The 24,199-nt window shown below is 43.1% G+C and overlaps 1 protein-coding gene and 1 long non-coding RNA gene across 10 annotated transcripts in view; one reads left to right on the top strand and one right to left on the bottom strand.

Moving 5' to 3' along the window:
- Positions 1-352: 352 nt before the first annotated feature.
- On the top strand, positions 353-3,378 carry LOC128344926 (uncharacterized). Its single transcript, XR_008316127.1, has 2 exons — positions 353-1,382; positions 2,953-3,378. It is a non-coding gene; the product is annotated as an uncharacterized LOC128344926 (long non-coding RNA).
- Positions 3,379-21,908: 18,530 nt separating this feature from the next.
- LOC128341984 (lysozyme C-like) overlaps positions 21,909-24,199 on the bottom strand; it is a 61,224-nt gene continuing 58,933 nt past the window's right edge. For all 9 annotated transcript variants that reach the window (XM_053288725.1, XM_053288723.1, XM_053288726.1 and 6 more), the window contains one exon: positions 21,909-22,148. In XM_053288725.1, coding sequence (XP_053144700.1) covers positions 22,085-22,148 — 64 coding nt within the window. In that variant the 3' untranslated portion in view covers positions 21,909-22,084. The remainder of the gene's footprint in view (positions 22,149-24,199) is intronic.

The following is a 24,199-nucleotide window of genomic DNA, read 5'->3' as shown; positions in this document are numbered from 1 at the left end:
TTCCTGAACACTTGAAATCTCATTCTCAAGGTGGGGATAGCAAGTCTTTAGCCTTCTATAGTTTTTGAAATATGTTTGGAGAAGCCAGCTGACATCCCAGCCAGAGTCCAGTAGTTAAGGGCAAGATTTCAGTGCTCTGCAGAGCCTTTCTCATGACCAACTAAAATTATGCAAAGAAGTGATCATTGCAGAATATGTGAATTCATACAAACTCTGGCAACTTGCGTGACTTTTGCAGATCATGGATTCAGTTTTTTCTTGGCACGGATTTCTAATCTCTTACAGTAGAGAACGCAACTCTGCATAGGCTCTCAAGATTATGGGCAACCTTTTCTCACTGTCTACAGTAAGGCGATTTTTATGTTCAATCATAGAGCAGAACAAAATGGTTGACTTCACGAGGCCAATACCTTTCTAGAAGAGATTATTGGATTGGCTACTGCCATCCTTTCTTTGCCAGCTGGAATAGTGCTCTGCTGTTCCTTTGCTGCCTGAGGCAATTCCTCCTGCTTGTGTCTGCTATTTCAGACTTTTCTTATGGCTACCTTAATGTGTTGAGGGACTCTGGAAAGGTACTGTTTTGATACAGGCTCAATTGGGTATCTGCTTTGCTTTAGTGGGCATGACTTTTTTCTAGTTTCGATATCTCTTGAGCTTTCTGGCCACAAAACAAGCTTTTTACTTGCCTCTATGCTTAAGTAGAGCAAGAAGGAGAGTTCTGAATTAAGCCAAAGAAATCTTGATGAATGTTGTGCAGTGTACAATACAATTTTTTTAACTGAACACACTAATGCAGGTGATCCTTTCAGGGTGACCATGGTAAATCTGCAGTGTGTTGTAATTCACTCTGGATTCATTTGGCTGCCACTTTGGCGGGCAGGTGTGTTTTATCAGTCAAGCCAGTTAAGAACATATGTTGTACAAGAGTCAAGCCCATCTCTAAACTGCTTTGGTGCTTGAGTGCTCAGTGAGAACACCAGCAGATTCTTTGCCTCTGGCCTGTAGCAGCAACCGTTGGTGTATCCAGTGGTCTCTCCCAACTTCACAAAGCACTAGTGCTTTGTGCTTGTGTGTCCACTATCTAAAAGCAAGTGTGGCTCAACTCATTCCTCACCCTGTCATCCAGGTGGAGGATTTAAAATACCTTGTTCTTGGAAAGAAAGAGCCTGTTGCATAATATGAATTGATCTCCAAGGCATCAATATTCACCTTGCAGGGGCCATCCCAAAATTTGAGCATACCAAAAACTTTGAGCCAGAATTATAACATGGCTTTATTTGACAGGTGGAGGGGGCACCTTTGGATCGTGGAAGTGAGTTTACCTCGAGGCTGAAGTTGAGAACAGACTTTCCCTTTGGGTACCTCTATGGAGCGTCTGTCTTGTGCGTATGTTAATGTGATCATTTTCAGATTGTAAGTTTCAGGGCTAAGCCATTCAACTAATACAATAAATTGTGTTCATGGAGGGTGGTTAGTATTAACTCAGTAACAGACCTCTGCACTCCTTCCCATCTAACAGAAGAAAACTGGGCTTGAGTGGGCAGGATAAGGTGGCCTTGGCCTTTTGACTATGCTTGCAACTTTTAACTTGCTCTTCTGGGTTATACTAAAGTATGTGCATTACACATGTCTCTGCACACTGGCCCAAAACTTCATCAGTGGCAAAATGAATCTAGTAGTGTTAGTTGGGCACTAAAAAGAGCTGTAACCTTTATATAACTGATTAAAAATCTCTTTAATTTGCTTAAGTCATCCCTGAATGATCAGGCAGTACAGTTCTTTAAAATGGCAGGTGGCAGGTACCACTTTGGAAGAAGCAGCTCCACTTTGTTCTCTTCCAGGAAGGAATGCCTCTTCTGAGATGATAGCTGCTGCAACATGCATGCACCATCAAAAAACAAAAAGTACTTTTTTAAAAAAGTCATCTTGGATTTGATCAACTAAGATATCTTTAATTGGGAAATGTTGTTTAATACTCTTTCCCCCAGCCATGTCCTCAAGTAACTGTTGCCAGGGAAAAGCTTTGCCACAGCACTAAGTCCAAATAGTAGATAATTGTGCCAAGTAACAAGTGCCTCGCACTACAAAGTCCCCTTCTGCCCCCCTGCCAACCGTCTCTTAACACCATACCTGGTTGACATCCCCAGTTGAAATGTGCTTGCTCAAAATGAAAAGCCCAACTTATGCTGTTATTAGAAGCTGGAGAGCAATTTTTAATGGGTGAAGAAGAAATGGGAGATAATATATCCCTCTCTGCTCTTTGAATGGCAAGTTTCCTGCCCTAATTGCTTTACATTCTATAGCCAAAATAACATTTATCTCAAGTGCCAAGAGCTGGGTGGGATGGATACATATGAAGGCCTCTAGGAAAAAGAACTGGGCTTCATCCTGTCCTAGAGCTTCAGGTAAGTTTGTGGTAAACAGACTACATGTTACTTTTAAAATCTCTTGTTTTGAGGTTTCCAAAATGTATGTACTTTTGCAGAATTAAGTTTCCCGTTGAAAGTAGAGATATGGCATATACAGTGCTTTTAGCCTTGTTGGTTGAAATGAAGTGAGATGCAATGGGCATTGCAGTGTAGCTCAGATAAGGGGAAGCTCTGGGGGGTTCTGTTCACAGAGGGGTCCTATCCAATATCTCTGTAGCTTTGATATCCCACTGCATTGAACAACATGTGAAATACCCACTGCCTGGATGCCAAAAGCTGATGCTGCCCACTTCCACACACATTGACTCCAACTCAATGTGCCCTAAAAGAAAATGGTAGATAATGTCGTCCCTTAAATTCTTAGTGGGCAGAAGAAAAGTAAAGAAGGTGATGGACTTATGATAGTAGGAGGGAGGTTAGGTGGGTGTAGTTACCCGTGTTTTCCTCAAGGGGACAACCTGATCCAGTTTGGGATGGAAGTTTGAAGACCAAAGTGTTATGCTTCCTTTCTCTTGTGTTTCAGATTAAGCCAGTGAGAGAGCCCAAGAGCTAGCTGCCACTGCTGCCGCACAAGTCTTCAAGACCTGTATCTGTCCAGCAGTAGAAAGTACTGCATTTCATGGCAAAGACGGGCTGTACTTAATGAAGTTCAGGAGATGGACGGGTTCAGTAGAAGATAGCCTTCAAAATTGTAAAACCTGAGTCTCCTTCCTGCCCCTACCCCACCCCCATGTGAATAGGAAGCAGAGTTGGAGTGCTGCATGAAAGTGAGGGGATGGTGTAAGACTTAGTTTTAATCCACTGGTGAAGCTGGTATTATTGTGGGTAGCATAGCCCCGTGGATCTCTGCACCAAACCACTCACTCAGCCATCAACATGAGCATAAACTCAAGACATTCAGCTTTTTGCCATACATTCGTTTTTTAAATAAACTTTTTCTTGAAACCTGTTTTGAGTAATGTCTTCTGTTTGGTAACAAAACAAAGTTACTGAAGCACTGATGTTATAAGGGACACCTGGAGAGCTGGTTCTCCTTGGTGAACAATAGACCACAGGTAGAGATCATTGGGACAATACAGGGGGATAAAATATATTTCCCTGGGCTACATGGGAACTCTTGGTGAAATCTCAGAAGCTGAATAATTCCCATGGCTTGGAAATGGGGCTTCAGTGCCTTGTTCCTTCCCACAACTCACTGAATAAATTATACATTTTATTAGTCTCCACCAGATACAAACATCCCACTTCAAAGTCATTTTTGAAGATACATATTGGACCAGGCTCTGTTGGCTACTTAGTATACACACCTCTGGGATGTAGCAGTTGCAGACAGGACTCACCCACAACCAACCTACTCCTCAACCACCATCTCTCCTCCTGTCAGTATTGTCTTCAGCTTCAGATGTTTCCAGGGTTTCTGGGCTAGAAGCAATCCTTGACATACGAGCTAAGATCTTCCCTTGGCAGTTCCATTTCTAGCCCTCCCTGTAGAGAAAGAAGACAGGAAATGTTGACATTCTTACTTCCTGTGGAGTGAGATAGCTGCTTGGTCATCTCAGGGAGGCAACCCTTTCATATCTGGAGGCCTATTGCTAGGCAGAGAAGAGGCTGCTAAGTTCAAAACCTAGTTGCAGATCAAATTCAGGCAAGAGTTCCCCTTTAAATCCAGCTGGAAACAATCACTTATGACTAAAATATTGTTTCTAGGCCTATCCCCACCATGCTTAGTTAACATGGGCTATGAATAGGAACATAGGAAACTGCCATATACTGCGTCAGACCCTTGGTCCATCTAGCTCAGTATTGTCTACCCAGACTGGCAGCGGCTTCTCCAAGGTTGCAGGCAGGAATCTCTCTCAGCCCTATTTTGGAGATGCTGCCAGGAAGTGAACTTGGAACCTTCTGTTCTTCCCAGAGCGGCAGCTCCATCCCCTGAGGGGAATATCTGACAGTGCTCACACTTCTAGTCTCCCATTCATATGCAACCAGGGCAGACCCTGCTTAGCTAAGGGGATAAGTCATGCTTGCTACCACAGACCAGCTCTCATTTGGCCAAGGCTCTTATCAAATAGCATATTATGGACATAGAGTGCCAATCTGATATAGGCAAGGTCCTGAACTTCCTCACCAGTGAAGGACTCGGGTATACTACCTCTCCTGTGGCATACCTAACACAACTGGAAGTCCCAAAGCACAGAAAGGCCTTTACCCTGGTGCATTGCCATGTTCTTCCCTCAGCTGTGCTTGAGGGATGATATAGGAAGATCCCACTCTTGGAACGTCAATGCCCCTGCAACTCAGGGCAAGTAAAAACAATAGGGCATGTTCTCCTTCAGTATTCATGCTATGGGACATCCGTGCCACCCTAATTCTACTGTCATTACACAAGTATCCTGATCATATGAACCAATTTTATACCTCTTTACTGCTATCTGATAGCAACCCCACCACCACTTACAGTGTTGCTAAGTTCTGTGTGGCAGTGATTAAAATACAGTGGATGAGAACATCTTGTTCATGCCCAGCACCCAATTTTATGGTCTAACCTGATTCACACCTTTGCCTGCTGCCTCAGAGTGCTTCATGGCAGCATAGCGCTCCTGCAGTTCTACAGGCGGACAACTTGGCTTTTTATCTTGCCCTAAATTGGTATAACTCTTATGCCTATAGTTGCCCTTGTATGGTTTTATATGTTCTTTTATAACTTTTTAATGCACTCTTGCTTTTTTCTTATGCCTTTAAAAAAAAAAATGATGTTCTTATGAAACATTTGTACCTACTTTTTTCACCATTAACTACTGTCAGCTGCCACTAAGTGTCATTCAGTTTGCAGTCTTGTTTTAGACAGCCATAGTTTTACTTTAAATCTTCTATCTCTGATTTTTATAGTCTTTTATAATACTCTTTCAGTATATTGTGCACCTCTAGGCTTTTAATGTCTACTTTTACTTTTAATATGTAATCACCCCTTATACTTTATGCTGGTCAAGGCAAGAATAGCCAAATTCAGGGTGTTCACGAAATGTGCTCCAGCAGTGTATTAGACTAGAGCATAGTGCAGAGGGAGGTGCGAACCAGGACTCCAGAGCCTTCAAAGCATCTCACAACCCTTTTTAGTATCCCTATTTGTTTTGTTTTTCCTAAGGGACCAGCCCAGTCCAACTATCTTGTGTTTTCTGATTCATACAAAATATTGTCCAGTCCACACACACTCCTCATTTTTCAAGCTGACATCTAATGTATTGCAAGTTAGACTTAAAACATCTTGTCCTGTTTTAAGTGACAAAAAAGACTGGCTGATATCCTTATTTGCCCGAATAGAAAACACCTCTGAATTTAAGATGACCCCATAAAAATTGAGTTAAATAGAAGCTGTACCCTATATTTAGGGGGTGGAATCTAGTCTTGGATTCAGGTAAATACAGTATCCAGACTAATGCTACAATGGCACAACCACATTTTCCCTTGTATTGTGGCGGAGGGGAGGATGCAATATTTGGTGGAAACTGCCCCTTCCCTCCACAGCCACCTATGCCTTCCAAAAATAAGTCTTGACTTCCAGAGCCCTCTGGGATATATTTTCAGGAGACACATGTGACTGCACAGGGAAGCAGCATTTGCTGGAAATTGTTCCTTCCCTCTGGGTATGTGCAGAGGCATCCCCCATACATAATTTAGTATGTTGGAAGTTGTCTGCATCTTTTAACCCACATCAACAACACATATAATTTGAAGGGGGGGGATGTATTACTTGCGGAGTTAAATACCAGCAGCATAACACCGTAGAGATCTTTCTTTCACATTTGTGCATAATAGTTCTAGCTGATTTTCCTATAATACTCTCTTCAGTTTCTCCTCTGTAACATTTTGGCATTTTAATGCATCTTTCTTTTAAAATATTCCCCTTTAATGAGGTTTGTTTATAACTCTTATTTGTTTGTTCAGGACAAGGCGGTACATTTGTTACAACACTTTTGTATTTGTTGTGGTACTAATTAAAAAGTTAGGTGGTGAAAGACTGGTTCTAAAGTTTTCTCAAACCGGGGGTGCGGGGGGGACCTGCTGCTGCTGCTGCAAATTGCCACCTGGCTTTTCCCTTAAAAGACATTTATTAGATCTCAGTCAGGACTATGTGAGCCATTCAAGCAGCCCCTGGGAGTTCTCCACACAGCAGGCTTTACTGCGGGCTTTCTGCGAGGCTTTACTGCGAACTCAAAAGGTATCCCAAAAACCCGAAGTAAAAAGTGGATTTTTATTTACCCTAGATATAAACTGGGCTGCATTCTAACACGCAGTGAAAAACCTGAATTGTCTGTGAAGTGCTCCCTGATAGCTCGCAGGGACTTTGGGATAAATCTGCCCAATATTTGAACATACACCGTCCATTCTGGAGGAGATGTGCGCTAAAGAGCTTTAAAAAGCCCTGTGAAAAACTTCCTGATGGATTTCCAAAACAAGGTGGGCACTATACAATAGTGGCTCTTTGATAAAGCACCTTCTCCCTTTGGTTCTTCCTTTTCAAAAAACAGTTAGTGAGCAGGTTTTGCCATTCTGTCAACATTTCAGCTGCTATTGTTTCTGGCACATTCCCTGCTACAAAGAAATAACAAGCCATAACCACTGTGGTAATAAACGTCAGCTTCCCAAACCAGGAGAATTTTAAATTAGACCATGATGCCCTCCAACAAACTTTGGCAGTTTTCTCAAGTACTTTTACAGAAAGGAAGTCTGGATTTCAACAGAATGAAGCAGAAACAAACAAGCTATATTGTTTCAGTTCACTGGATTTCTATGTGTGTCAGATTTCCACAGAAAAATTTTGCCCTAGATATCTCCGTTCATCTATCTCATTCAATTTCCTAGAGACTGAATGAAATATGGAGAGAAGAGCTGGACTTGTGGTGGCAAGCATGAATTGTCCCCTTTGCTAAGCAGGGTCCACCCTGGTTTGCTTTTGAATGGGAGACATGTATGAGCACTGTCAGACATTTCCCTTAGGGGCTGGGGCTGCTCTGGGAAGGGCAACTCCATGCTTGCATTCAGAAGGTTCAAAGTTCCCTCCCTGGCATCTCCAAGATAGAGCTGAGAGACACTCCTGATTGCAGTCTTGGAGAAGCCACTGCCAGTCTGTTTAGACAACACTGAGCTAGATGGACCAAGGGTCTGACTAGGTAGAAGCCAGCTTCCTATGTTCCTATGAATTTTATCTTTTTAGGGGTTCTTGGCAGCAATTATTACATGCTCAAAACAAAGCAACTCTTGATCATCAGCTAGCAAGGAGTGAATGGAGAGTACATTGTTATTTTGTGGTACAGGAGGAAAGCTTGCAAAGTATGTGTATGAGAGAGACAGACAGACAGGGGTTTTTAGACCATTTTAAATCATAAGCCTGTGCAATTTCTTCCTTACATTCTTCAAAGATGTATTTGTTTTATTGATATTCTAGCCAGATACCTTCCCTCTTCTTGAATGATCTTTAACTTTCCTTTCATCTCCCTGTCATAACCTAGCCTCTCCCATTCTGCTCCTCATGCCTCAGTACACCAGTCATTCCACTTATCAGCTCCCTGGCTTCCTGGGCTATCTTCTTAGCACATCGGATGTCATCTGAAATGTTATCATCTAGAAATTCTTAGGAGAGAAGAAACAATGTGATGAGCTTGTGAGACAGTGGGGTGGGATGGAATAGGATGGAGCAAAATGGAAGCCACTGGTGGGGGGGATGTTCCTTGATAGAGAGGAGAGCCAGTCTTGTGGTAGCAAGCATGACTTGTTCCCTTAGCTAAGCAGGGTCTGCCCTGGTTGCATATGAATGGGAGACTAGAAGTGTGAGCACTGTAAGATATTCCCCTCAGGGGATGGAGCTGCTCTTGGAAGAGCAGCAGAAAGTTCCAAGTTCCCTCCCTGGCTTCTCCAAGATAGGGCTGAGAGAGATTCCTGCCTGCAACCTTGGAGATGCTGCTGCCAGTCTGGGTAGACAATATTGAGCTAGATTGACTCAGTATATGGCAGCTTCCTATGTTCCTATGACTCTTGTGTGAAAGTGATTATGGCTTCTGTTGCTACCAACTATCTTCTCTCTACACACACTTACTGTAATAGGCAAGTGTTCTTGAATGCCATCATTACACCAGTATCTGCTGTTGATCTGGAAGATTCCATAGTCATGGCTATGGCCATTGTCATGCACAACATAGGTCCTGTAATTGCTCTCATGCTTTACCAGGCAGACCCCTGCACAGGGGTGAAGCTAGGGGAGAGTGGGCCTGTGTTCACCTCCTCTCAAGTGGCCCACTATTCGGAGTGAAGGAGATAATGAAGGATATAGGGAGGGGTGGGCCCTCAGGAGTTGGGGGCCTGAGTTCTTTGAACCCATCCACTAAATTATAGTTACTCCCCTACCCCTGACCCTGCAGAAAGAGATTGTCGGCAGTCCGGTTATTTTATCAGTGATTATATTTCAGTCCCTCAATAAGAGTAAAAGGAAGCCAAAGGGATGCAAAGCAAGGAGAGCTAGATTGACTCTTTAGCTTGCCAACTTGCCAAGGCCAGCTGGGTTCTTACAATCAGCTACTTTTCATCCTCTGAACCCTTCAAAGCCTTCCTTCTTCATGCGTTGGGCAAACACATTGCTCATATACCCTTTTACCCTCACTACTGGGCACTGCCAGCACTACAAGGAGGGACAGCCATAAGAACAGAATGAAGCTTCTTCATCTCGGCAGAGCTTGTCAGATGTGAGCAGCTGTTGCCTGTCTCCTGCTTTGGGGTTAGATGACATCATTGCAAACTATACCATTGAGGTGTCCATATGTGTTACTCACTGCAACTATACCCAATTTCAAATAGGTTAGGCCAAAAATTAGCCCACTTGCACCTCAGATGTTCAGGCGGCCGCCATCATGACTTGGAGTGGATGACATCATCATGCACTACACTATTTGGGCATCCCTATGTGTCCGTTTGCTATAGCTGTAGCAAATTTGGTTCAAATTGGTTATGTGGTTCACAAGTTAGTCCACTTGCACCTCCAAAGTTTACACGTCCACCATCTTAGACCAGGGTGGATGACATCATCACAAACTACGCCATTTAGGTGTCCCTATTTGTCCCTACAACTCTACCCAATTTGGTTCATATTGGTCCAGACATTGTGAAGTTCATGGGACACACACACATACACACAGACATGATTTTGGAGCCTGGACCTAAAGGTCTTTGGAGCACCCCAACCCCTGCTGCAAGTTAAGCATGACCCCCCTACACACACCGTGAAGCACGCAGTATTTTTAACACGTGGGTTCTTGGCACAAAACAGCGATTTTTATGCAAATATGCATTAGCAGGAACATTTCAACATACACCTTAACATATTCCCATCCCACATATTTCTTTCCCCACTCCCCTTTCTGTCTCTAAAGCACCCAGCACAGGTCACAGTCACATTTGGCCACCGGGTACAGCATGGGCCGGTGGTGCAGCACAGCAACCACAATCCTTCCCCAGGAACGACAAGAACCATGTGGTCAGATCCAAGCACTTAAACAAAGATAAAGTCCCTGACGCATCTAGCTAAACAGGCCTCTATCCTTCCTTCTTACTTCCATTTAAGGAACTTCCAGTTGATTCCCAGCCCAAAATTCTCTCTCTCTCTCTCTCTCTCTCTCTCTCTCTCTCTCTCTCTCTCTCTCTCTCTCTCCACTAGCTGCTGATCAGACCTCACTCCAAGGCCTCCGGGCAGGGGCATAGCTATAATTGAGCGAAAGTGTTCAGAGAACATGGGCCCCCAGCTCCCGAGGGCCCTCCAGATCCATCGCTCCCTATTTTCTTCATTATCTCCCTCTGGGGGGCTGCCAGAGAGATGGATGAACATGGGCCCCCTCTCCCCTAGCTACGCCCCTGCCTCCAGGGAAGAAATGAACATCCTTCCCTACATCTCCATAGGCTGTTGTCTAGTAAACCCTGTCCCTCACTCTGGATTGGGCCACAGGGATTTGATTCTCATGGGGGTTCTTCCTTTCTTTGGAGAGGCCCACCTTCCAAGCAGTTCCTCTAACTAAGGCCTAGTCCTCCTTCAAGCCTGATTATCACTACCAGATCTATAGAGTTAGTTGTAGGATATAAGTTGCTTATGGGTTTCTATACCATTGTAAGTTAGAACCCTGTGCAGTTTCTTCCTTACATTCTTCAGAGATGCCTAGCAATTCTGTTTTTGCTTTATTGATCTTATAGCCAGATACCTTAGGAACATAGGAAGCTGCCTTATATCGTGTCAGATCATTCATCCATCTAGCTCACTATTACCTTCAGTGACTGGCAGCGGTTCTCCAAGGTTTCGGGCAGGAGCGTCTCCCAGCCCTGCCCAGAGGAGATGCCAGAGAGTCAACCTTCCCTCTTCTTCAGTGATGTTTAACTTCCCTCCCTTCCCTTCCTCTCCCTATCATGACCGAACCCAGGGCCGGATTAAGCTAGTGTGGGGCCTGTAGCATATCTTATGAAGGGGCCCCAAATTTTAAAAATGCACATAAATATTGAAACATAAATTATTTACTTGCACAGTAAAGTAATTCAATTTTTTCATTTGCCTAGTGCCCGCCCCCCACCAACCACCCCATGCCTCCACTCCGCTGAGCCAGCCAGTCAACAAACTTTGCAACACACACACAGTTTTGTGACTCTTGACCGTGGGTTCTCCTTTGGAGTTATTTTCACAAAGAGAAAGGGGGTGGGGAACAAAACTCTGAATGTTTAAATTAAAAGGTTCTCAGGAATTCTGTACTTTGAGAAATCTGAACCTATTAGCAATTTTGGCACGCAACAGTGGATGTTTGATTCCAATGTGTGCAGAACATATTGGATCCCAGCAGCCATCACATTAAAAGGGCCATTTGACAATATTAAGAATATATGTTTAACCTCTTGTGCAAGCCTGACAGGAAAGCAGATGTATATTTAAAATAGTTGATGCATTGCAAATGAATGTGATTATGATGAGGTGCATTAGCAACTTCCATGAAAACAGAAGTATTCAAAAGACAATCTTTTGGCAGGAGGCACAGCCTCTTTCAATCTAAATTACACTAACATGCTTAATATTAAAAGGAGGAAATGCACAAATCATTCAGTGCAACCCTAAGCATGTTTACTTAGAAGTAAGTCCCACTGAACTCAATGAGCCTTACTCTCTAGTAAGTGTGTTTAGGTTTTCAGCCTCCGTTTATCTTTGGACAATTTCAACGGGCATCCCAATGTAAGGCTAATGAAGTTGGCAACGCAGCAGTAGTTATTTCAGTTCTAGAGGAGAGGAAAGGAGCTCATCTTAAATTTGGCAGTTCCTTGAAAAGCAATGATCACAAATTCCCTCCCAACAGCACTAGATACTAAAGGAGGATATAAGTGACCTTACCCAACAAGACCATAATATAATCTCCCTCCAAGCTCCCCTCAATTGATCCACTAAACTTTGAGACTCCTCTTGCCGTGCATCTGAGTTACTTCTGGCTTTCTTTTTCCTCTTAAAGGTACACATTCTCATTGTTTATCTTTACCCTCTCCCAGTCAGTCGGAAAACGCTGGCAACATTCAACTAGCATCTTCTTTAGCTTCCTTTCTTCCGGCCCGGCATTAATAGTTGGTTGTTTTTTACTCTAAACTGCTTTTATTTCTTTTACTCTCTCTGTGTATGTTTTTAAAAACTTTTACAGTTTAAACAAATAAGGACCAACTCCATGGCGATTAAGTTATCTTTGAGACCCCTTTGCAAGCTATCTGTTCCTATTGTTGTTCTTACTACTCCCTCCCGTGCTGCTTAACATAATAGATAACCCAATCAACACCATGGTGCCAGGAAGACCTTGCTTAAATGCCCTCCGAAGCGAGAGAATGGGCAGCAGCAGGCAATGAGGAGAGTCAGCAGAGAGCACCAAATAGCGAGCAAAAGAAGGGGCAGACGTTCAAGCCAGGCGTGCGGGGCCCTAGAAGATGCAGGGCCCATAGCAAATGCTAGATTTGCTACTATGTTAATCCAGCCCTGACCGAACCCCTCCCATTCTGGTCCTCATGCCTCGGTACACCAGTCATGCCACTTACTAAGGACTCAGACCCCTGGCTTCCTGGGCTATCTTCTTAGCACTGGGCTTCCTGGGCTATCTTCTTGTCATCTGAAATGTTGTCATCTAGAAGTTCTTAGGAGAGAAGAAACAGAATGTGATGAGCTTGTGAGACGATGGGGTGGGATGGAATGGGATGGAGCAAAATGAAAGCCACTGGTGGGGGCATGTTCCTTGCCTCTTGTTTGAAAGTAGCTATGGTTTCTGTGGCTACCACCTATCCAGTCTACACGCACCTACTGGAACAGGAAATATCGCAAGCATTCTTGGAACCAGGGGTCTTGCCATCATCACACCAGTATTTGCTGTTGATTATTTTTTATTTTATTTTATTTTATTAATTTATTCTATTTCTATGCTGCCCTTCCAAAAATGGCTCAGGGCGGTTTACACAGAGAAATAATAAATAAATAAGATGGTTCCCTGTCCCCAAAGGGCTCACAATCTGAAGAGAAACATAAGATAGATGCCAGCAACAGTCACTGGAGGTACTATGCTGGGGGTGGATAAGGCAGTTACTTTCCCCCTGCTAAATAAAGAGAGTCACCACATTAAAAGGTGCCTCTTTGCCAAGTTTGCAGGGGTTGAACTGGAAGATTCCATAGTTGCAGCTACTGCCATTGTCATGCGCAGCATACACACGTGGACAAATGTATTGGTACCTCTCCACGAAAAAAGAAGAACCCACAATTGTCTCTGAAATAATTTGAAACTGACAGAATAATTGGCACCCACCATTGTTTATTCTGCATTTAACAAAAATCAGACTTTGCTTTAGAGTTTTGATGCAACAGAATATTTCAAATAACAACACAAATGAAAATGGCATGGACAAAAACGATGGGACCCTTAACCTAGGTAATATTTTCTTGCACAACCTTTAGAGGCAATCACTGCAAACAAGTGATTCCTGTAGCTCTCAATGAGACTTCTGCACCTGTCAACAGGTAGTTTGGCCCACTCTTCCTGGGCAAACTGCTCCAGCTGTGTCAGGTTTGAAAGGTGCCTTCTCCAGACTGCATGTTTCAGTTCTTTCCATAGATGTTCGATCGGATTCAAATCAGGGCTCATAGAAGTCCACTTCAGAATACTCCTATGGCTAATGACTGATTCTTATTGGGTAACTGAGCCAGGAATGGAGGGAATAGGAGAGACAAGGACTGGGTCTCTCTTCCCTACTTCAGTAAGGGCCTTACTCTGTGTGTATAGATAGGAAACACCTGCTTCATAGGACTAAACAAGCTGTGAGAGGTTCATGACTGGAACCACCCCCCACAAAAGCAGATGACACAGGGCTCAACAAAAAGCAATAAAAAAAGAAATAAAAAATAAAAGCAGTGTATTGGATTCAACTGTTAGTATTATGGTGATATGGAAAAAAGGATTGGTGAAGTTAATCATTCCTTTAGGACGGCACAGGTGGGGAAGCTAAAGGGGTTGAGGGGTCAAGGCATGAATGCATGGAGGTGTTGAGGTGCCAACAGGGGGGTTGGTACTCAGATCCGTCAGGGGGTCTTCCATTTGGCCTTTATTTTTAAAGAAACCTCTTTCACGTAAGTACAGCAGGGGTTGCCCCATATTTTAATTTAGAGGCACAAGCAGTCAAGAATAGATCTCCACTGCCAGCTGTTGCACTCTCTCTTCCATGCCTTCCTGTTTCTCTACCAGTCTGGACGCAGTGGGCATCGCTCTGTCCCTCCCTCCGCATGCCTATGGTAACACCATCCTGTATCAATTGTAAGCATGCGAACCCAGCCCCACTTCAGACCAGAAGCGCCCAGGAAGTCTGCGATGGTGTGTGAATCTAGGTCCTTTTCTCTTTGTCTCCGGGGAGGGGAGAAGCCTCTGCCTCTTGCTCTGCGACAGCGCCCATCGGGGAGGCGGCTTGAGCCGCACGCGGCGCATGGAAGCGGAGGAGGTGGGAGGATGTGGTGTCGTGGGCTTAAAAGGGCGCCAGCGTCGCTCTGACCGTTATCATCTATGGAAAGCAAAGAGGAGGAGGAGGAGATCTGGAGCTGCTGTTGCTGCTGCACACCGAATGAACGGAATAGACGCCTCCGTCTTTCTTTCGCGTTTTTATTCATTTTCGCATTACAAGTGGTCCATGAGCAGTCCGACTCAGTGGCTGTTGCTGGTGTCTCTCCCTAGTGTCTTTTTTAAATGGTGAGCCCTTTGGGGGACCGTCTCATGGTTATTCTTCAATAAAAACATGGAGAGTGCAAAAAAGGAAAATCAGACTTGACAGCAGAATTGATTACAATAGAGTCATCATCACAATATAACTAATAAGAGCTCGAAGTCGCTCTGTTGGTTTGATTGATTCCTGTTCCACTCTGTCCCATAGCCTAAAGCATGTTTCTAAGTTGTATCCTCAAGGAACCTTAAAAACATATACAAAATAAAAAGAGCTGAGTCCCCAAGTGTGATGATGGCTGGGGTGTCTCTTCAGTTCTCTTGTGTGGTTAGCTCCTGGAATGCTTCTCTTCAGCGGCAGGAGCAACCTGGCCACAGCAACTGAAAAAGATACTGCAGAGTGAATCTCCTTTTTTTACTCTCTGCTCCTGCCAATCTCCAAGAGACTCAACATAATTCATAGGGGGTGCAACATGGGTGGGTGGGGAATCATGTGATGTGCCTCTGGGGGGGCCCTTGAGGCAGTGGGGCCCCAAGATGACTGCCTCCCCTTGCCTAATGGTAGTTACGCCCCTGCTGGGCAGGGCAGGGCAGAGCTCAGTAGGACTGATGGGTCCTCTTGTGATGCCCCACCCAGAAGCTCATAATTGGCCCTCTAACATAGAAAAGGACTTTACACAGAGGTGATCTTACCCCTGGACTTCTGGGCCGAAGTCCAGGGCCTCCACACCCCCAGGGCCCTCCAAAACCTCTTTAGTTTGCCCCGGGTGGTGTCGCAGTGCCTCCAGCCGGCACTTGGCCAGGCAGCCCAGCGTGACTGTGACCTGCTGCAGGCTGCTGAGTGTGATTTCTGCTTTAGAGATGGGGAAGAAATACATGGGATGGGACTATGTTAAGCGTTGTGTTGTGCTAATGCATATTTGCATAAATATACCAGCTGTATATTCTTGTGAGTTCAGTTGCTGTTTGTGCCCTCAAGAACCCACGAGTTAAAAATACTGCATGTGTCAAGAGGTGTGTGTGTATGCGTAGGGGGATGATGCCTAACTTGCAGTGGTGGTGGTGGTGGTGGTGGTGGTGGTGGTGGGGCGGGGACTCCAAAGGCCTTTAGGTCCAGGCTCCAAGATTACCTAGGTGTACCTCTGACTTTACCATCTTTCCTTTTGCCTAGACTCTCGTGCCTTTAACAGCTGTAGGTTGTGGGTGCTATATGGAGAAAACAAAGTTTCAACGCCACTGCCCCAGCACTGCAGTACTGATCTGGATCTCACTACCACTGCCATGGTGTACTGCTTTAAAAATATAGAGTGAGAGATTACTCATCTAATTTTGCTTTTAGCAATGAGGGCATGGGCATCCGCAGGGGAAGAAAAGTAGTTGCTAGTTGCTCCCCCTGGATTAATGGCCTGATTAAATATAAACATGTGTCAGCTATAGAGAGAGATGGAAATATAGTACACCTTGCACCCTGGGAAGATTGCTGCAGATGCTCATGAAGGAGGGAAGTAGCTTCTGCACATGCCCAGAGACATTCTTTGGTGGATGGCACACTTCCAGAAGAGACTCCTGGAGCAATATGATCAGTTAAGTTCAGTTCTGCTTATTTACAGCCTCTGACCAGAAAAATATATACATACAGCCCAAACAGTAACAATAAACTAATCCAGGTGCAGTATTCATAAACCTTATGAAATTTAACTATACAGATGCTCTCTTACTTCGAATTCTAATGGCAACAAGACAAGACGTAGCTACTGCATAAGTAATTTTATCATCACTGTCGGTCTGATAGTGATCAGGGTAATTTTGCTAGAAGGGGCACTATTAATTCATAACAAGTGTCCATGTAGAAACTACAGTATAGTAGCACATTTTATTTTATTTATTTATTCATTTATTTACATTTATATCCCACTTTTTCCTCTGAGGAGCTCAGAGCAGTGTACATGGTTATGTTTATCCTTGCAGCAACCCTGTGAGGTAGGTTAGGCTGAGAGAAAAATGACTGGCCCAGAGTCACCCAGTCAGTTTCATGGTTGAATGGGGATTCGAACTTGGGTCTTCCCAGTCCTAGTCCAATACTCTAACGACTACGGATAGTATCTCAATAGCTTCTGATGTGCAAGGGCAAAACTGCTCCCCATAAGGGACTTTTAAAATCCTGCCTTCAAACACAGCAGAAGGTAAAACATCAAAGCGGGCTAGCGTGAAGGCTCTATTGTATTTATTTATTATTTATTTTCATATTTTGCTACTTCAAGCTTATCTAAATAATTAGCAGGTTTCATATTCAAAAGTTGATTACTCACTATTAATCTCCTTGATGGAACTTCTAGCAATGCTACATAACAAATTTTTTGGGAAAGCTCCAGGCTAACTTGATGAAGATTTATTTTCAACAGTAACCGTGGGGCAAACACATAAGAAAGCTACTTCCTTTTAAGTTTATTTATTATTTATTTATTTAAAATATTTATACCCCGTGCCCTCCAGTGCACTACTGCTCAGGGCGGCTCACAACAATAAGACAGACACAGATACAATAAAAGTAATAAAATTAACTAAAAAAAATTTTTTTAAGTCAGATTAAAAACTACAATTAGTAGGTTCAAATTAAAACAGAAAATTATAAAAAGCTAAAGAACCTACCAGATATAACAAAACAATAATAGAGCATTAAAAAGCCTCTTTAAAAAGGTGCGTTTTGAGATGTTTTTTAAAAACACTGAGGGAGGGAGCATGGCGAAGCTCTTCAGGGAGGGCGTTCCAAAGTCGAGGGGCCACAACCGAAAAGGCCCTGTCTCTAGTCCCCACCAACTGGATCTCTGTTAGTGGTGGGGTCATGAGCAGGGCCTGAGGTGATTAGCAGAGGGCCCTGGCAGATTCATATGGGTGAATGCGGTCCGACAGGCACCCTGGCCCCAAGCCGTGTAGGGCTTTAAAGGTCAATACCAGCACCTTGAATCTAGCCCAGAAGTGGACCGGTAGCCAATGAAGCTGACACAGGATGGGTGTAATACTCGTGAAGTGACTTGCACCCACGAGCATCCTTGCGGCAGCGTTCTGAACCAGCTGAAAGTTCCATTTCCCAGTGGGAAGTGAACTTCAGCTAGCATAAGCAGTAACAATCCAGTGGGATTGAAGTGTATTTTAAGCCAAAATTTAAATATTCAAAGCCCAATTGTAGACTCAATGTTTACCAAACCTGCCTTCACTCTCGAAGTTGTGTTAGGAACTCCTCATGGTACTTGAAATAGCTTTCTGAGGAATGTAGACTGCACAGCTTCTAAGGCTTGGATGTTGGGATAAAGGCTGAGTTGTGCTCCATTAAACAAATGAGCCAGCACCTTGGACTCAAACAGTCTCAAACGGGAATAAAAAGTCCACCTCTAGAGTGAAAAAATGTCAATATTGCCGATGATGACCTTTGAGCATTTTGAATGATATTCTTCAGCGTGGTGTATTCGACAACTAACGGTGGAATGAAATACAGTGCCTAAATACTATCACAACTAACCTGCTCTCAAGCTTATGCCCGTCAATAGACCAACATAAGAGCTTGGAGTGCTTAGCAAACCTCACAATCTGCATGTTAGAATAGTTAATCTGCAGAGCATGATCTTTACAGTAAGAAATTAGGAAATTAAACACTCTTCTTAAACCAATAGGGGTCTGTGATGATATTATAGTGATTGTACAGAAGCACCGCTACAGGTTTAGAGGCTAATATTGGGGAATGAAAGTCAGTGAGTCAGAGAGGCAACCATAGAGTTTATATAAAAAATTAATAATAGCAAAGCCAGAATACATCCTTGCTTCATGCCTCTATTTGCTGGAATGTCTATAGAGAGATAGCCAACCTGCTGCATTGCTTCTAACTTTCAAATAGGTGTTCTGATGCAATATATATATTAATAAAAGTAAGCAACGGTGCTGGTGGATGCTCAAAGTTTAGACCACATCTTCTCCCTAGATATTGAATCAAATGCAAATTTAAGGTTGACAAACACAATGTAAAAGGCCCCTTTTGGTTTTGAAGTATATTTTGTTATCAAATGCTGTAAAATCAAGGCCTGAGACGGTGGTGGTTAATCAGGCCTAAAATCAGCCTGTTCTGGTGCTAGAATATTTTCAGTGTCTATCCAGTCTAGCAACTTTTTGTATAAATGCCTAGCATAAATCTTGCTTATTATGTTCAGTAGGCTTATCGGTCAGAAACTGGAGAAAAGATCTCTTTTCCCTTTTTTTGTAAATGGGGACAATGATAGCAACACCCCGATCCTTTGGGATAGATTCCAATCGATCAATAAAAGTAAAAAAGCAAGGCCAAAATGGGGCCCACCATTCAATATTATTTTGTATAAACTCTGGGAGAATACCCAGTGGGATCTGCTCTCTTGTTTTAGCAGGGCCTTCTTTTAGCAGAGAGGAACTGTATACACTAGAGCTGGAAAGCTGGGTGTCTAGCTCCACCTAGTGAAGAGGAAATGAACAGTACTGTAGCTCCCGGTAGTGGGGATTCTTGGATCACTTGCCTGATTGTATACTTCTCTTAACAGTTCTGTCCATAGGCAGCTATTAACCATTGTCCCTACTTTGATTTTTAGATAGTAAGTCATAGACCACTGAATACCATAGTTCAGTCATCTTCACTATCTTTCAAGTGAGAGCCCTTTCGGAAAACAAAAAACTTCACTGTGGGAGCCATTTCCCACTGCACTGACCTCTGGAGTGCCCTGGGGGAGGGGGGAGGCCTTTAAGAGATATGGAGCCCTGTTGAGCCCCGGCCAAAGAGTTCAAGGGAAAGCTTTGGAAGAGCTACACTTCCCAGCTCCCATGCGCACCTCCTCTGATGTCACTAGGGCTCAAAAGCTTCCATTTTGTTGACCCTCACCCCACAAGGCTCTAGGTAAAGCACAGCACTGAGCAGCAGGAACGGTCATCTCTGCACGGTGCTTCAGGGTGAGCAGAGTGGTGTATTCAGCTTTGGCTGAAGCTGTGCAGAGGCCTAATAAACAATTAGTCAGGGAATCACACTTAAGATTGATGGGAGGAGCTGCCACTGACTCCTGGGCCTTGCATGGAGACTCCTGGGCCTTGTCATGGTCTGTAGTTATTAGTATGTGGTTTATTCCAACATTACTGCTGATTCCTACTGGCAATTTTGCAGGGGGGGGTAGATGATGTTTTGCATACTGCTTAATTTCCTTCCACGGTCTGCCTATCGGTCTTTGAAACACCAGGGTCTTTTCTTTGCTGAATTTTTTTCTAGCTTGGAGAAAAGGGGGTAGATGAAACATAGCATAAGTTCTAAAGGTTACTTGCCTAGGTAGTGATATATGGGAGGGCTGGATTTGAAGGATACACACCCTTATTTCTGCCCAGACTTGGGCACAGTTTTCTTCTGGTTCTCAATACATTCAGCCCCACCACCCCCACATTTTTTTAATCAAAGCCAGTTGATCAATATTATATTTCAATATTATATTTTCAGAAGTTAATTGTATTAACTTCTTTGCAATTGTGCTCTTTTCCCTCCTCCTCAGCAGCTTTCTTTCTTTCCCCCTCCCCGCCCCTTCCCTCCAAATTATCATTGCTACTGCTGCTGCTCTCTATTCAGTTTTGAAACCAGGAGAATTCTCTTTCACAAAGAGAACATCAAAGGGGCACTGGAAACATTGTTTTCCCCTCATTCTCTGTATGGACTGCAGCAATTTAAATGGCCAAAGGTGAAGCCTCAGACTACATGCACAAACCCTTCATACGTATGCACCTGAGATTCAGATGATATTGATGTGTTTAGAAAACCAAAGAAACCCCATTTTTGCCTAGAAGATCTCATTCTAACTTAAAGTAACCTAGCCCAAACTCAGGGACATCACTGCCTCTCATGATTAACGTTATTATCTCTCTCCAGCTAAATTGTATCTATGAAACTTGTTAACACAGCTAAGCTTCCCAGATGAAGAAAACAGGATCTAACCAAACAAGGAGTAATCACCAGATGAACATTGAATCATTCGCACACGTACTAGATACTTGGGCTATGTATACTGTGTCTAGGGTGTCAGCACCATTTAGATTGTTTGTATAAATGTAAGATGCAGCTGTAAGCAAACTGTAATCAGTTTGAGAGCATGAGCCTATTGATTACCTATTGGTATCTGCGGAGCAATAAAACCTCAATTAATAATTCCCAATCCTTGTGTCTGGCTGATTGGTTAAGCGGATCCAGGAACGAGCCCCATCTACATCAGTATGGTATAATGACTTCACAAGTGTCTGCCCAACATTTGCTTTTTATTATATTCAGATAAGAATACAAATGTAATGAATATTGATATACAGGTGAAACTCGGAAAATTAGAATATTGTGCAAAAGTCCATTAATTTCAGTAATGCAAATTAAAAGGTGAAACTGATATACGAGACAGACGCATTACATGCAAAGCGAGATAAGTCAAGCCTTAATTTGTTATAATTGTGATGATCATGGCGTACAGCTCATGAAAACCCCAAATCCACAATCTCAGAAAATTAGAATATTACATGGAACCAAGAAGACAAGGATTGAAGAATAGAACAATATCGGACCTCTGAAAAGTATACAGTGTACTGTGCTTGATTGGCCAGCAAACTCGCCTGACCTGACCCCATAGAGAATCTATGGGGCATTGCCAAGAGAAGGATGAGAGACATGAGACCAAACAATGCAGAATTGCTGAAGGCCGCTAATGAAGCATCCTGGTCTTCCATAATACCTCATCCATGCCACATGCTATCACCCACAGGCTGATAGCATCCATGCCACGCCGCATTGAGGCAGTAATTGCTGCAAAAGGGGCCCAAACCAAGTACTGAATACATATGCATGCTTATACTTTTCAGAGGTCCGATATTGTTCTATTCTTCAATCCTTGTCTTCTTGGTTCCATGTAATATTCTAATTTTCTGAGATTGTGGATTTGGGGTTTTCATGAGCTGTATGCCATGATCATCACAATTATAACAAATTAAGGCTTGACTTATCTCGCTTTGCATGTAATGCGTCTGTCTCATATATCAGTTTCACCTTTTAATTTGCATTACTGAAATTAATGGACTTTTGCACGATATTCTAATTTTCCAAGTTTCAAATGTACCGTTTTTCAACAAAAGTCCCCCAAAATCCAAAATACTTTTGTGATATGCATTCATTTTATTAGCCTCCACCAAAAACAGTCAACCCATTCTGAAGTCATTTTTGAAGACATTTATTGAACAGGGTCACTCTGCTACTTAGTACACACACACCTCTGGGATGTCCTGGTGGCAGACACAGGACTCACCCACCACCCACCCACTCCTTCTCAGCCACCATTTCTCCTCTCATCAGTACTGTCTTCAACTTCAGATGTTTCCAGGGTTTCTGGACTAGAAGCATCCCTTGACATACGAGCTAAGATCCTTCCCTCGACAGTACCTATTCCAGGCCACCCTGTAGAGAAAGAAGTCAGGAAACGTTGACATTCTCACTTCCTGTTTTCAGCATCTTTTCGTCTACACCAACAACACGTATACTTTGAAGTTGGGGGGAAATATGTATTACTTGAGTTAAATACAAGCAATATAACATTGTAGACATTTTTCTTTTAAATTTACGCATATAGTTCTAGCTGATTTTCCTGTAAATACCCTATTTCATTCCTCCTCTGTAACATTTGTGTGGGGTTTTAATCTGTCTCTCTTAAAATATTCACCTTTAATGAGTTATGTTTGTTGAAGACAAGTCAGTAAACACTTTTGTATTTGTTGCAGTACTAATTAAAAGTTAGATGGCAAAAGACTGGGTCTAAGAAGACCTTGATCATTTTAAACTGCATATAGTTCTTAATTTAAGAGAACGTCTTCTTCACTATGAACCACACCACCCACTGAGATCATCTGGAGAGGTTCGTGTGCAGTTGCCACCGGCTCGTCTGGTCCTATTCAGGGACAGGCCTTCTCCATTGCTGCTCCGAGGCTTTGGAATGCACTTCCTGCTGAAATAAGAGCTTCCCCATCTTTTACAACTTTTAAAAGGGCAGTCAAGATGCACTTGTTCACCCAGGCTTTTAATTAGATACTGTTTTAATTGTGTTTTAATAGTTTTAACTTCTTAATTTTAATTGTCGAAATGTTTTAATCTTTTATTGGCTGTTTTTATTGTTTTGTAAACCGCCCTGAGAACTTGCGTTTTAGGCTGTATAGAAATGTATTAAATAAATAAATAAAATAAATAATTTGCAAATACTGAAACAATATATATATCTGCTGTTCAACTTATTTCTTACTTTTTGCAGGCTCATGAAATGGCCCTGCTTTATCAGGTCATGTCTTACAATGTTGCATTGGCACTAAAAAGATTCCAAAATATTACTATAGATAAAGAGGTCATTCTCATGACCAGCCCTACCCAAGCAGGAGAGCACTAGCTCAGGTAAGGCTGGTCATGAGAAATGCCAGGATTGCTCCCAATCCCGTCACTTCTACCCTGGGTAGCCGTGCTTGTCAACCCAGGCTAAAAGTGAAGCTTTCTCAACTTATTTCAAATGATCATACTTTCCAGATTATCATACATTAGGACTGCAGAAAAAATGGGGGGAAGTGCCATACAAAAAACCCACAAGATATGGTTAACTGGGAATTTGCAACGATTGTCTTCAGTAAGATACCATGGTTCATTAACTGCGTTCTGCGTTCCACTTTAATATCTTTGTAAGTTTTACAGCCTGTTAATAGTTGATCAATTTGGGGCATAATATATTAGGGCTGTGCATTGCATCAAACCGATAATCAGGTCTGAGGTGATACAAGCCCTATCAAAGCATTTTCCTCTGGAAACAATTCTGGGGGCAGGAATCCTCTGATATTGACAATACTGCACACATCGGTATGGTATTGAATAGGATTGGAGGGTGGCGTTTTACTTTAGTGAAGGGCTGGCTTCTTTGAAGGAATTGGCTGCAGGTGGCAGCATTTCAAAATGCTGCCTTTCCTTCCCTGGTAGCACCCTATAATGCACCAGGAAAGGAAGCATGTTCATGAGGTTGCATCCTTTTTCTGGTGCATTACTGCAGGGGGAATGGCCATGCCCTATAGTTACTTGGCACAGCACACACACACCCCGGCCCAATAATGCACCAGCAAAGGATGCAACATTATAATTGCATCCACCAGATGCATTATGGGTAGTACCAGAAATGAAAAGGTGGTGAGAGAAGTCATAAGAGCCATAAAGCTAAGCTACACTCCAGGCCCATCCCATATCCCAAGCTGATAATAATTATCTGTTCAGTGCGATTCTTACCACCCTCTGTATTGTTAATACTATACAGAATGGCCAGGAGTGGGATCAGCCTGATAATAGAGCCTGTGCACATCCCTAAAATATACCTCTCTTATTTGGTCTTTGTAAAAGACCAAAGAGAGGAGAGCTGGTCTCATGGTAGCAAGCATGACTTGTCCCCTTAGCTAAGCAGGGTCTGCCCTGGTTGCATTTGAATGGGA

The sequence above is a fragment of the Hemicordylus capensis genome, chromosome 2, assembly GCF_027244095.1.
Source record: "Hemicordylus capensis ecotype Gifberg chromosome 2, rHemCap1.1.pri, whole genome shotgun sequence".
Classification (NCBI taxonomy): Eukaryota; Metazoa; Chordata; class Lepidosauria; order Squamata; family Cordylidae; genus Hemicordylus; species Hemicordylus capensis.
Note: the sequence above shows the minus strand (reverse complement) of the source record. Positions and strands in the feature narration are given on the sequence as shown.